A 15,488-nucleotide genomic window follows, 5' to 3' on the forward strand; every position below is an offset into this window, starting at 1 on the left:
TGAAAAGGAGGATCAAAGGTATAGACCCTAGGTGAAGAGTCACCCACGCCAAATCTCTAGACATGGGCCGTCTTCTCCTAAAGGTAAGACTTGAGATCGCATATCGGACAATGGAGGGGGCGAGAGGAAAGCCACCTCCACCGTGGCCACCGACCCTAACGAAGCACCTTGCACCATGATCGTTGTTGAGTTGGAGACTGTTGGCACAATAACAGAAGCAGACCAGCTTAAACCACCATACCAAGGCAACCTCTAGAGACGTTGACGCACCGAGGAGAAAGTGAACGATGAAACCAACGCCCAGGATATGAGAGAGACAACAACGAGGCCAACACCCTAGAGTCGAGGAGAGGAGTGACGACAATGACTCGACATGGAAGAAAAACGCCTACGACTTGATGTGGAAGAAAAGCGATGAGGAGGGCGACAACGGCGGCTGAACGTGGATGAAAACTAGCGTGGTTAGGCCGAGGAGGGGATGACGACTGAACATGAGAAACCTAAACCCTAATATTTGATGCCCGACTCTCCTCGAGTAGCGAGAAAGCGACCCCTTGTTTTAATTGTTATTGCTAGTATTTTGTTGAGTATGAAATGCATTTTGTTATTATCATTAAAAATTGACTTATTGATGCAGCGAGTTTAGCAAATACATACATGGACCATTGGGATCACGTTCATGCATGAGGAAAGTCTTAATAACCTATATTAAATAAGTGTCTCTTCGTATGTGGGAGTTATCTAGGTTCATGAATAAAGTTATGGAGAGTCTTTTCATCTTTGTGAGTTAGGGAGATTTAATGTGAAGTTATCATTAGGAGGGAAGTTGGGATATGAAAGGTTTAGGAGAGTTATGAGGAGTTATCTCATCTTGATTGAGAGACTCCTATAAATAATGCATGAAATTGTAAGAAAGGGGAGTTGATGTTTGTTATTGAATGAAGATTGAGAATTTTCTCTCATCTCTTTACTCTTTTCCTGGGTATTCTCAGAATTAACAGATTAGAGTTTTAATTCCGGGTATTCTTAGAATCAACGGAGTTAAGTTTGCTTGAAAATTATCTTTTGTTCTTGTTCCGCTGCATCAGTTGGTATCAGAACGGGATTCAGTTGCAAAACTGAAATCCTGGGGAGGATCTGCGCGCCAGTTGTGTAGTTAGTCAAATCTACATAAGTTGTTATAAAAAATGGTTAGTGGTGATCATACATTTGATCATTTATTAGATTTGGATCTCCCTCCAGTATTTGATCGATGTTCAGATGGTTCTTGATTTGTTGTGATTATTATTTTACAGTTGAGAAGGTTTTTGACACGAAATTGAAACAAATGGAATGCATTGAAGAAGTCGTGGAAAATTATTGTAGGGGTACTACAGTAAATAAGCCTTTATAGAAATGAACTTTTCGATCTTTGGTGACGGCATCGGGTGAAGGACGGAGAGAGTTTTAGTTCTGTTAACATTTTTGTTTATTTATTTTTTGTTACAGGTGATTAACGGTATAGAGGGTAGACATAACGTGTACATATAATCCAAAGTAACAACAGGGTGTCTCTATGAAACCTTATATAATTGCTTCTACCTACTCGAAAACAGAATCTCCGGTGGCATTGTTGACCTACAAGTAAATCCAAGCAAGACTGCAACAAGATGCAATATAAGTACAAAAAATAATGCAGGAATAAATAAAGACCTAAATTTATTTAAGTAGACTTCAGAGAAGATGCTTGCACCTCTTTAATAGTTTTGGATGCAATTTTCTCCTCGGGTAGATTCATAGAAGATGCTCGCACCTCTTTAATGAATTCTTCCAAGAACCCTGTAAAATAAAAAGGGTCAATTGGAGAACACTGGTGTGGTGTTTGCCAGGGGCCCTCCGATGCCTAAGTCAGAATATGGTCTTTAAAAGATACAGATATTTCTGAAAGGAAGGGAGTTTTCTCTATGGGAGAGAGAGAGAGTGGTTAGGGTTTGGAAGTTAACTCATTGTGATACAATGTTATCTTTATATAGCCTTATCATCTTGTGCTATATTTGGTATGATTTATGGGAGAATAATTCCTTATCTAAGGGAATTATTTTTTTTTTCCATAAATAAGGAGATTGGGTAAATCAAGGAGATTTAATAAAAATCGGATCGTTGAATATTTATGGAGATATTTCCATTTTAAATCATAATAATCCAAACTTACACGTGATAAACGAAACGTGTATATATAATCCAAAGTAACCACAGAGTGTCTCCATGAAACCTTATATAATTCCTTCTACCTACTCAAAAACAGAATCTCCGGTGGCATTGTTGACCTACAACAAGTAAATCCAAGCAAGACTGCAACAAGATGCAATATAAGTACAAAAAATAATGCAGGAATAAATAAAGACCTGAATTTATTTAAGTAGACTTGCATCATATGATACATTTTTAACATTTGTTAATTATTCAGCTACTTTCAATTTTCTATACTTACATGACTTCTGGACCACCGGCGGCGTCGATGATGTTAATTATTTATTATATAGGATGCAGATATGTAAATCGGAAGAAGGCTCTAGGCCATTCAATTCATCGCCCACTGCAGTTTCTCTCCCCCATTCTAAATGAAAGCAAGACCACAGAGATTCCAACTGTAAGCTGAATCGCATCCAACTTCGATCATCCTCTTTTACATAGTCATGTAAGCAACATGCTTCTCTTTCAAATATATATCATGTGTAATTAATCAAATATGTGTAAACACTTCAGTTTTAGGATTTTAATCTTTACTTAAAAGGTTTTTTTAAAAAGAAATTATCATATACCATGGAGATTTCAACTCTTTCTACACCAATTCAGATGATCGTTAATCATATGTCTACGAAGCCTAATTCTGCTGCATCAAATGAGATTAAGCTTTAAACAGTCAATGAAACATATATTTAATCGTTACATAACATTAGGCGACATTGTTACTGGTTCAAAATTTTGGAAGTTTTGTTGACTAATTATCCTGTTTGCCTTTTATTAATATAAAAGCAGATTTAGACTAATTTGGAGTAAGAAAGAGAGTTCATGACAACTCCAAACAGCAATGAAAGTGATGATTCCTTGGATACAAATAAGGATGGGGAAGGATCTGTGTCGGCAGCACAAAATGAGAATGGAAATGCCGATGAATTGTTATCAATCTCTCTTATAGAAAAGCTTAAAAAGGGGTCAGATCCATTTTCAGTTCATCGTTGCATATACAAAATCCCTAACGTGCTACGCAAGCAAAATGAAAAAGCTTTCATTCCATCCGTAGTTTCAATCGGACCCTTTCACCATGGAAAGGAGAACCTAAAAGGCATGGAAAAAATTAAGCTACATTACTTGCGTTCCCTCTTAATTGACCGAAAGCCACCTCTGGAAACCAAGATGGAGGATCTTGTCAAAGGCATTCGACCTATAGAAAGTGCTTGTCGAGATTGTTATGGGGAAAAAGTAGATCTTAGCGATGACGAATTTGTTGAAATGATGGTGATCGATGGTTGCTTTATTCTTGAATTCTTACGCAGGTGTACTGAAGAAGTTTCTCCAGTCGATGGAGATCTAATATTTTCTAATGCAGGGATCCTTTGGGAAGTTATGAATGACTTGCTTCTACTTGAAAACCAACTTCCTTGGAGAGTTCTTGAATGCTTATTTGACCTCACCGGCGAATCAGCAATGTTTCCGTTACCTATGTTAATTCTCAATGTCCTTAAATCATACGTGCTGCTACAATCCCCAAAGCCTAGTGGAAAATTGAAAAATAGGCATTTACTTGATTTCATCAGAAACTCTTTACTTGGATCATACGAGCAAAGCCAGTCTGACGACGACTCAATAGTTTCAGACTTGATTCCATCTGTAACGGTACTTCGTCAAGCTGGAGTCAAATTTGAATGTGGGAAGGAAGAAGATAATAGCATGCTTAACATAACTTTCAAAAATGGTGTGCTGGAAATCCCACCAATACTAGTACTTGAGGAGAACAGAGAATCTCTGTTTGGAAACCTCATTGCCTACGAACAATGTCAGCCTTCCTTAGGATATCAAATCACTTCTTATGTTGTGGTCTTGGATAACCTTATCAAGTCGAATAAAGATGTCGAGTTTCTGGTTGAGAAAAAAATCATGCGAAAGATTCTCAGCAAGGACGTGGCATGTTTCTTCAGTAGAGTTTACAAAGACAATAGACTCTACAATTTCGAGTATCTGGAACTCCAAAAGCAGGTGAACACGTTTTGTGCCGGTGGCTGGCACAAGTGGAAAATGATTCTCAGACGTTATTATTTCAAGAACCCTTGCTCAAGTTGCTCAAGCTCATCATGATTGACTCAAGGGCTTTTCTTTCCATGGTTTACTTTGGCACAAAACTATCCTTACATGTAGATTTCCATTTTGTCCTTTCATCCTTTCATGTCCTGTTTTAATTGCAGTCTTGTTGCCTCTGCCTATGTTTGTATTTGTATCCTTACTGATTGTTTATAGATATTCAAAATAAATGGAAATTTTGAAGTTTCTTTCTGTAGAAAACATACACACAAGTTGATGAAACCAAATTACACTGCATAATAATGTTGAAACCTTTAGCGCTTAGTCTAAAGGTACTTTTATGTACAATGTTGAAAAACCTCGAATCACCCTCCCATTGATAAAAAAAAACTTACATTGCGTAATCGAAGAGAATTGTAGCATGCATAATTACAACTAGTGACACTCTTAATTGTACATCTGTTACCATTATAGTTGTGCTTGTGCCAAAATCTGAATGTTTTGGGCAAAAATATAGCTCATATCGATTTATTCAGTACTTATATTTTTCTAAGTGGTAATTATATTCATGTTGATTTGTTAAGCTCGAACCCCTATGTCACCTTGACAGTGTGTATGAGAAACTTCCTAACTTTGAAAAAAAAATCGATTTGTTAAGCTTTTGCAATGACTTCTGTGGGAACCGAATTAAATCATAACCCTAGGTCAAATAATTCCTTCAATTTGGGGATTATTTGACCTAATTGGGAATTACTCAACCTAATTGGGGGTTACTCAATTAAATTGAGAGTTACCTAATTAAGTCGGAAATTGATTTGATACCTACCACAATTAGGGATTTGATTATTTTCCTAATAAATCAAATCTCTAATTAATCAAATCAATCCCAAATTGGGGAGGAATAATTGCTTTCCATCTACGGAATTATTCCTCTAAAACCCTAGCTCCCGAGACCTCTATAAAAAGATGGCCACACACAAGGGTTGAGGTACGTCAGAATTACTACCAAAACTCTGCCTAAATTTTCCTCTCAAAAACCCTAGCCGCCTCCTCTCTTCCCCTCGGCTCCGGCCACCCGGTTTATACCATAAACACATATATCTCCGCACTCTAGTTAGCTAGTGTTTTTCTTATAAACTCTTGAACTAATTTAGGCATCGGAGGGCCTTTGGCCAACACCCCCCGGGCGTGGTCCTCTCATTTGTTCTATTTTGCAGGGAGAAAGAGGCGGCGAAGAAGAAAGAGGAATCTTCCCATTCGAATATTCTGGTGGGGAAATTTGCTCCCACAAATTGGTGCTTTCATTGAGAGGTTCGAGATATACTCAATGCGATGCTCTCGAATCCAAATCAGGGAAATCCATTTCCCCCTTTATTCATTGATTCCATCATCAATCCAAAGTTTTCAAATCACCATGGTGAGAGGCCCAAAAATGAAGAACACCGCGAAAACAACTAACTCTTGTTGGCGAAATTTTCTCAAGCCACCCGATGGCCATTTTCCTCTCTGTATAAAAAAAAAAGGAGGAAAAATCGAGATCAAGAGGAATTTCTCTAGACACCCGTGGTTGTGCAATCTGCAACCAGCGTGCCACTGCCAGCCAACGCGAAACCTCTCCTCCTATGAACACCGGTCCTTTACCTCCAAGCCCAGCGGCTGGCACCGTACGCAGCCGCAGAAAAACAACCCAAAAGGCGTCGAGAAAAGTTCCAGCTGCTACCATCTTCAAAGCGACGGCCTCCGCCCATCGTCTGGACTGCAAACGCCGGAACGAGCTCTCCCACTCACAGCCGCCGGAATACAGCCCCAGGCGGCTGCGAAATTCTCTACAGCCGCTGCCATTTACGAATCAGCGACTTCTGCTCGTCGCCTGGCCACACCGACGGTACCATCGCGTTTGTCGACGTCCGAACAGTAGACGCCAGCACGAAGTTCCGCCACTTGACGCCGGAAACTCGCCGACGACTACCTCCAGAAAAACTGGAAGTCGCGGCCAAGTTTCTTGGAGGTCCGTCCCGACGTCGTTTCGCGACGCCACTAGCGCCATCGAAACCAGCATCCTCCGATCGGTAAAAAACCAGAAATTGCAGCGCCATTCAATACCGGAGAATCTCCGACGCGCCGATTGCAGTTCCGTCGGAACTGCCCAGCTCCCAGGAGGCCATTCTGCTCTTCTCCTCGCCTTTCCGCGGCCACCGTAGATTCCAGGAGGCTCGGATTTGTCGATCTCCCGTGACATCCAGCCTCTTCGTCGCATCAATGGCTACTGAGCTCCGCGCTTGGGTTCGAACGGTTCTGCAAATAGGTCATCTCGCGTCCAAACAGATATAAGCCCTCTCTCTCCAAGTCGTCATTTGACATTTTCTAATAATCATATTAATATTAATGTTTAATGTTTTATTAATACACTTTCCTAATAAGTATTGGTATTTGATATTTATTTTGAATTAGTGTTTATTCTTAATAAATATTAATAATTAATATTTTATTATGAAATTATAAACATGCCTTATTTAATAATTTTATTATTTATCAAGGCACGAGTGATATTATAGTTGGGATATAATCAAGCTTTTATTATGCCCGCTAATTACATTTATCATTAATGATCAGGAAAATACCAAATGAGTTGGTGGCTAACCTACGAGTCCTTGGTCCACCCGATCAACGATTCTCCGGTCAACTTCATCCACGATCCGTCGGTCAGCCCGACGCATGATCCTTCAAGTGAGACCCGCAACCTCCTATCACGGCTACCTCAACGTTGCCATGTCAACCCAAGGCCCCGTGGCCGGATCTAGCCACCTTCATGGCTCCACCACCGAGCATGGTGGAACCTCCCATCAAGGTGGGCTCATTGCCGCCGCTGACCTGGTCTCGATCTTGGAACAACTTCAAGCATTCCCTCCGTTGCCTCCACGCTCGACGCACGCTCCCACGTACACCTCCCTTGAAACCCTAGCCCGTATGCAGTTGGGCTCCACACACTTCTCTCCTCCCAATCGACGAAGTCAAGCAGACCTTAATCTAAGAGTTGACCAACTAACTCAGAGAATGGACGACCAGAGATATTTGATGAGGCAGCTCCTCAACCAAATAAGCTTGGCTCAAAACCTTGGCCTTGGACAACTGGGCGAAGAGAGAAGGATAGACGAATGCGCCGATAGGCAGCTCAATAGGTACCAAGCAGGTCGAGCAGGAGTAAGTAGACAAGGGGAAGGGCAACAATGTGATCGGCTTGCCGACGTGCCACAAGCATCCGCGAGACACTCATAGCGGACAAAGTCACCCATCCAGATTATGTTTAAGGAACAACGTGCGCGAAAGGCTGGGCCCACGATTGGACATCTGCACCCGCATGGGACCATAGGGAAATGTTCATAAAAGGCTAGGCTCCCAGGGAGGTCGACTAGACAACCATCGTAATGAGGATCGTTAAGAAAGGCACTCCGCTGCCCACTCGTAGGGGAACATTCACGAAAGGCTAGGCTCCTAGGGAGGTCAACCTGATAACCCTCACAATGAGGACCATGAGGAAAGGCGCTTCGCTGCTCACTCTTGAAGAGTCGATCCTTGTCGACAAGCTACAGAGAATCCTTCGCAAGCGCAGTCCACCAACACGCCGCCTAGGCAGCGGTCGAGAAGCTCGAACCTTGCGAATCAATGAGGAGGTCAATCAGTGTCGTCCAAATCGCGAAGGTTGCCAGCGTGACCAACCGGCAATGTGTTCGGAAGACGTTGAGAGGCTTGTGAATGACTGACTTCGAGGTTTGAAGATTGGCGGGAACTTTGAAGATGCACTACGTAAGGAGATGGACCAGGCGAACTCTACGCCTTTCACCCCCGAAAACGAGCAGGTTGCTCGCCCGAAGCGATTCTCAACGCCTTCGTTTACATACTTCAAAGGGGATTCCGATCCCGAGAGCCACCTAAAACACTTCAAAAGTGTCATGATCCTCCACAAGGCTGACGACGCGCTGATGTGCAAGGAGTTTGCAATGACCTTGCGAGGAGCAGCCCAAGATTGGTTCCACACTCTACCATCCGAGTCGATCAGCAGCTTCAAAGAGCTGGCTTACGTCTTCACCAAAGAGTACACCTCTTACCGGATGATCAAGAAGAACCCCGATCACTTGTACAACCTACGCAAGAAGTCCGATGAATCCCTTCGAGACTACATCAAGAGATTCAAAGCAGAAAAGGCCAACATTAAATGATGTGACAACCGGATCGTGTCCTCTGCTTTCAAGAAAGGCCTTCTAGCTGAACACGACTTATACCGCGAGCTAACTATCGCTCCCAGCCAGACTCTGGTAGAGGTCTTCGTGACCGCGGAACGCTATGCGCTCTGGGACGATGATCGAATCGCTGGGAAGAAGTCTACTAAGCAGGAAGATCAGCTGACTAAGCGGGCAGGCCAAAGAAGCGACGGGTTTAGCAACAGGAACAAGGACAAGCGCATGTCACACCCACAAGGGGACGCTACGGCAGGAGAGAACTGCACCAAGTTCTCCATCCCCATACATCGTGGTTACAGGCAAGGTTCTCTGGTAAACTTGGGGACTTATGAGCGTGGTGGGATTGAAGGATTGAGAGAGGTTTTTGGCAAAGTTTGGGAGTCTGAGAATTCTGAAAGCGTAAAGAAGAGACGAAGAAGTCTGGGTTTTTATATTGGCGCTAGAATTCGAAAACGAAAGGGCGTGGCTCTCTGAAGAGACGTAACGTTCTGACAGCGTGCTCAAAAAGCACGATGACGTGTCGAAAGCCCAGAGGCCGTCGTTTCGTCTGACGAAATGAAGCGACGCCTCGCGTAAGTCTGGGCAATGATGGCCTGCACGACGTGCTTGGGCATTAAATGCGCCGACTGGCCTGCGCATTTAATGCACCAGTTGTCAATCACTTCTGAAGGAATGCAAAGGGTCCATCCCCTGGAATCCATTCGACCCCTACCCATGCCGAGACCGAAGAATCTGGGGATGTGGGGGCAATGTTTGCGCCTAATAAATCACTGCCATGAACTGACCGAAGGAGCCCCTTTTCTCGGCCCTAACACTTGCTCGTGAAATTAAAGCGCGGCATTTCGCCAAGATGTTTGGCTTTCCTAAAAAGCAAAGGAAAAGTTGTGAAGGCATGATCATCTTGGTCTTGATTATAGGCCGAGGCCGAAGCCGAACAAAATCACGGCCGAAGGTACTAAAGTCAGATCATCAAGTGGCAGCAGGGTCCCACGCTTCATTTAATGAAGCAATGCCTCTGTTTATTGCAGCAGACCCACTGGCCACGAATAAGCATTTAATGCACAAGGGAAGGTGGGAAGTGATTGAAGTCAGGATTTGGTGATAGGAATCAGAGTGATTAGACGCAGACATTCTCACAAGAATTCTTGCAGATTGAGAGATTAGGTCACCAACTATCAGAAACAATAAATGCGTCTCCATAGCCAAAAGCGCAGAACCCACGATCAGGGCGGCGGCTGAGATTCACCGGGATTTATGGGGTCACACCACCAAACTTCACGATCCCAAATGTCGATTGGACTACCTACTTGCTATAATAAGGCTCCACCATGCAGATTTTTAGCCTCGATTATTCCTCCAAGAACTCTTCCTATAAATACAAGGCTCAAGCTACATTCACAGGGTTCAAACACCAAACAAAAGCCTCCCACGGAGCAAATTATATTTTCCTGTAATGCACTTTCAATATTTTTACTTGCTTTCCTAGGAGTAGCGTTAGTTTGTAAGGAAAATCCATTCATCAATATATCATACGACCCTTGATTTTCAAGGCGCCGGAGCACCATCTCTGCTACTCATTCATTCACCCCATATATCATACGACCGTCGCTCACTGAGCAGCGCGCCGGAGCACCGCCCAAAACCCACCATCAGCACCACCCCTAAACGGCCTTGTAGCTCAGGCCGTGAACCTAACAGCCGAGATCAGTTCCTTTCTCGGCTACAATCGTTTGATTAGAAGACGAGTTCAAACAGGCACACCACTTGACCATTCTATCCACATCAACATCTCGACGCACGGTAGACCGTGCTGGCACGCCCGCGCACAACCGCACCGCATCCGAAAGCAGGAAGCCATGTGTTAACGCACATCCCCTCGGCCCGGAACCCCAGGCCGTGAGATTTGCGCAGCCGACAAGACCATTCTTCAAAGCCTTGAAGAAAGGACACAAGGACAAGGGGGATGACGAGTGCGAAGTAGCTTTTCAAAACTTAAAAACCTACCTCACTACACCTCCCCTACTATCAAAACCGATACCATATGAAGACTTGTACAGCTACCTGGCGGTTTCCAACTCAGTTGTCAGCTCAGCTCTCATCCGAGAAGAGCTGGGGGCATAACATCGGGTATTCTACACTTCAAAAGCTCTACTCGACGCAGAGACTCGCAACCCAAAAATGGAGTGTTTGTGCCTGATAAATCACGGCCATGAGCTGGCCGAAGGAGCCCTTTCTCTCGGCCCTGGCACTTGTTCGCAGAGGCTGAAACGCAGCGTTTCGCCAGGGCATATTCGCCTTCCTTAAAGAATAAAAGAAGAAATGCTAAGGCATGATCATCTCGGCCTCAAACGTAGGCCGAGGCAGAGGCCGAACGAAATTGCGGCCAAGGCATTAAAGACAAATCATCACGTGACAACAGGGTCCCAGGCTTCATTTAATGAAGTAGTGCCTGTTTAATGCAGCGAACCCATTGGCCACAAAGTAGCATTTAATGCATGAGGAAAGATGGGAAGTGACTGAAGTCAGGATTTGGTGATGAAGATCAAAGTGATTAGACGTGGACATTCTCACAAGGATTCTAACAGCTTGAGATGTTGGTTCACCAGCTATCCAGGCAATAAATGCGTCTCCACGGCCAGAGGTTCAGAACCCACGATCGAGCGCGGCGGCCGAGATTCACCGGGATTTATGGGGTCACACCACCATACTTCACGATCCCAAATGTCGATTGGACTGCCCACTTGCGCTAATCAGACTCCACTATGCGTAAATTCAGCCTCGATTACTCATCCAGGGACTCTTCCTATAAATACAAGACTCGAGCTACATTCAAAGGGTTCAAACACCAAAACAAGCCTCCCACGGAGCAACTTATTTTTTCCTGTAATGCACTTTCAATATCTTTACTTGCTTTCCTAGGAGTAGTGTTAGGTTGTAAGTAGAATTCATTCATCAATATATCATACGACCCTTGATTTTCAAGGCGCCGGAGCACCATCCTTGTTGTTTGTTCATTCACCCCATATATCACACGACCGTCGCTCCCTAAGCAGCGCGCCGGAGCACCGCCCAAAATCCATCACCAACACCATCACTCGACGGCCTTGTAGTTCTGGCCGTGAACCTAACAACCGAGACCAGTTCCTCTCTCGGCTACAATCGTTTGACTAGGAAGACAGATCAAACAGGCGCACCATTCATCCATCCAACACTCATCGAAACATCAACGCACGGTAAACCGTGCTGGCACGCCCGCGCACAACCGCACCGCACCCAAAAGCAGGAAACCCCGTGTTAACGCACCTCCCCTCGGCCCGGAACTCCAGGCCGTGAGATTTGCGCGGCAGACATGGAGAAGCTCATTTTTTCGCTTGTGGTTTCCGCGAGAAAACTAAGGCCTTACTATCAAGCTCACCGAATAATTGTCATGACAGAATTTCCTTTGCGATCGATCCTCCACAACCTCGACGCCTCTCCGCGACTTATGAAATGGGCGATCAAACTCAGTCAATACGACCTCCTCTATCGGCCGAAGACTGCTATAAAAGCTCAGGCTTTAGCAGATTTTGTTGTAGAGTTTACTTCGACAGCTGAAGAAGATAGGCTGGTCACGAATAGCAAGGAAAAACCGGACGATACCTCCCCCATCGATTCAAACCTTCCTAAAGACATGTGGCAGTTTCATGTAGACGGAGCGTCAAATCACAAAGGAGTGAGGGCAAGCGTCGTCATAATCACCCTAAATGGAACCTTGTTGGAGCAAGCAATCACACTTAGTTTCCCAACCTCGAACAACGAGGCATTGCTCGCTGGCCTGCGCTTGGCGAAGGAGCTAGCGATCAAGAAGCTAGCCATCTACTCAGATTCCCAGTTGATCACGAATCAAGCGTCAGGTGCCCCGGGCAGAGAATGCGCATGCAGATTCACTGGCAAGCCTAGGATCAGCGCTGGATACCCAGTTTAGACACTCCATCCTAGTCGAACACCTTGACTGATCAAGCATCAAAGAAATAGAGCCGATAAACACAATGCAGATCAATGAGGATCCCAATTGTCAAGACCCCATCATCGACTACTTGATGAATGGAAATCTGCCAACGAATAAGTCTGAAGCTAGGAAAGTCCAGTAGAAAGCCGTGAGATACTACATGCAAGGTGACAAGCTCATTCGCAGATCATACTCTGGCCCTCATCTCACTTGCATAAAGTACCCTCAAACACTTGAGGTTCTTTGCAAGATTCGCGACGGCGAGTGTGGCAAACACTCTGGGGGCAAATCACTCTCCCATAAGGCTCTAAACATAGGCTACTTCTGGCATACCATTGTTTGTGCCTGATAAATCACGGCCATGAGCAGGCCGAAGGAGCCCTTTATCTCGGCCCTGGCACTTGTTTGCAGAGGCTGAAACGCAGCGTTTCGCCAGGGTACTTCGCCTTCTTAAAAATAAAAGAAGGAAATGCTAAGGCACGATCATCTCGGCCTCAAGCATAGACCGGGGCCGAGGCCGAACAAATTTGCGGCCAAGGCATTAAAGGCAAATCATCACGTGACAGCAGGGTCCCAGGCTTCATTTAATGAAGTAGTGCCTGTTTAATGCAGCAAAACCCATTGGCCACAAAGTAGCATTTAATGCATGAGGGAAGGTGGGAAGTGACTGAAGTCAGGATTTGGTGATGAAGATCAGAGTGATTAGACGTGGACATTCTCACAAAGATTCTGACAGCTTGAGATGTTGGTTCACCAGCTATCCAGGCAATAAATGCGTCTCCACGGCCAGAGGTTCAAAACCCACGATTGAGCGCGGCGGCCGAGATTCACCAGGATTTCTGGGGTCTCATCACCATACTTCACGATCCCAAATGTCGATTGGATTGCCCACTTGCGCTAATCAGACTCCACTATGCGTAAATTCAGCCTCGATTACTCATCTAGGGACTCTTCCTATAAATACAAGACTCGAGCTACTTTCAAAGGGTTCAAACACCAAAACAAGCCTCCCACGGAGCAACTTATTTTCTTCTGTAATGCACTTTCAATATCTTTACTTGCTTTCCCAGGAGTAGTGTTAGGTTGTAAGCAGAATCCATTTATCAATACATCATACGACCCTTGATTTTCAAGGCGCCGGAGCACCATCTCTGTTTGTTCGCTCACTCACCCCATATATCACACGACCGTCGCTCCCTGAGCAGCGCGCCGGAGCACCGCCCAAAACCCACCACCAACACCATCATTCAACGGCCTTGTAGTTCAGGCCGTGAACCTAACAGCCGAGACCAGTTCCTCTCTCGGCTACAATCGTTTGACCAAGAAGTCAGATGAAACAGGCGCACCATTCACCCATCCAACACTCACCAAACATCAACGCACGGTAAACCGTGCTGGCACGCCCGCGCACAACCGCACCGCACCCAAAAGCAGGAAACCCCGTGTTAATGCACATCCCCTCGGCCTGGAACTCCAGGCCGTGAGATTTGCGCGGCAGACAACCATGCGCCACGACTCCCCCGAATATGTCAAGAAATGTGATCACTGCCAGCGATACAAAGGAGGGAGAAATTGGAGTACAACTATAGGTTGTCTAGAAAAGGGTATGTTGGTTTGGAGGACCAATTGGTAGAAACCATGCCCGGTGAAGAAATCGATCGAGCTCTTCTATAGAAGAAGGCAAGAGAAGATAAAATAGGAAACATCCCTGATCCAAAAGTTGCAGAGAAGGCAAAAATAATCGTAAGTCTCACTAACTCTGTTCTAAATTTGAAAAACAGAGTGTTTTTTATTTTCGTATAGACGTAGCACGTTTAAATAACCGACGTTATAAAATAAACACCACGACAGTTTTTATTTACCGCCGTTATAAAATGAATAGAACGTCGGTTTTTGAATAAATCAGACGTCTATATAGAATTAATACGACGGCTTAAATTCCTGTATGAACTGCCGTTTTGTTTTAAGTTTACTCATGCACACACTCTCCCTCTCTTTGTCTATTTCACTGAAATTTGTGGTGCATAATTTCTGGAAAAGAATGCATATTTCAATCGAGTTTTTTCACTTCTTCATTAAAATTTATGACAGTTTTATCTCATCTAGACGTTAGAATATTTATACAACGACGGTTATTTTGTGCAGCCGTATGAAATTAAGTCCTACGTCTGTTTGTTCAATAGTCCGTCGTCTTACTTTAAATACTACGACGGTCTTTGATTTATGTTTTAATCTGTTTTGATTTTGAATATACGATGGGTTTTTATCTACCGACATTGTAAGTTATAAACAACGACGGTATTTAAATACCGACGTGTTAAATTAATACTACGTCAGTTATTTAAGAAAACCGTCGTTGTAAATGATATATTACGTCGGTTTATTTATCAGTTTCTAACAATCTCTCTTTCTCTCTTTTAGGATGATTTACAAAAGCAACTCTCCAAAGGCACTCTGACTGTCTCCGGGAGCAATGATGTCCTGACTCTTGCTTTGGGAACCCCCGAGCATGGTGGGAGAGTCAGAGGAGTTGGTGCTGGCGTTTCCCCAACTCAGTTCTTCAATTTGCCGAAACAGCAGAGAGTGAAATTTGGTGACAAATTAAAGGAAAGTGTGATGGAGGCAGTCAGAGAAGAGACCTTGAGGATTGAGGCGAGGTCAAGGGAAACTATAATGGAAGTAGTTAGAGTAGAGAGGGAGGCTATGTTGGCACATTTCCGTCAACTAGTTCCTAATTTTGATCCCAGCCTGATGCTCAAAACCCCAATTACTCCAATTACTCCAATTACTTTACCCCCTCAAGATCAAAGCCCAAAAAATCCAATGTCTGATAAGGCAAGCTGCTCTGGGGCCACTGGTATCAAACCCCTAGCTTTGGGATTAGAAGATCCAAAGCCTGAAGCTGATACTGCTGGAAAACAGTAAGAGCACACGGTAAAATCTCTGATATGTATTTACCGACGTCTATAACCTTTCCTCCGTCA

At 44.3% G+C, this 15,488-nt stretch overlaps 2 protein-coding genes across 2 annotated transcripts; both read left to right on the forward strand.

Annotated features, from left to right (window-relative positions):
- The first annotated feature begins 2,564 nt into the window (after window positions 1-2,564).
- Window positions 2,565-4,490, forward strand: LOC110761423 (UPF0481 protein At3g47200-like). The gene is made up of 2 exons (XM_021963891.2): window positions 2,565-2,677; window positions 3,019-4,490. The coding sequence occupies exon 2, from the start codon at window positions 3,052-3,054 to the stop codon at window positions 4,333-4,335; it is 1,284 nt and encodes a 427-aa protein (XP_021819583.1). The 5' UTR covers window positions 2,565-2,677; window positions 3,019-3,051; the 3' UTR covers window positions 4,336-4,490.
- A 7,375-nt stretch (window positions 4,491-11,865) lies between these two features.
- LOC148295787 (uncharacterized) lies at window positions 11,866-12,480 on the forward strand. Its single transcript, XM_088250585.1, has one exon. It carries the CDS (start codon window positions 11,866-11,868, stop codon window positions 12,478-12,480), a length of 615 nt encoding a protein of 204 aa, XP_088106711.1.
- Window positions 12,481-15,488: the final 3,008 nt, after the last annotated feature.

Source organism: Prunus avium, chromosome 3 (assembly GCF_965620075.1).
Source record: "Prunus avium chromosome 3, drPruAviu1.hap1.1, whole genome shotgun sequence".
NCBI classification, from domain to species: domain Eukaryota; kingdom Viridiplantae; phylum Streptophyta; class Magnoliopsida; order Rosales; family Rosaceae; genus Prunus; species Prunus avium.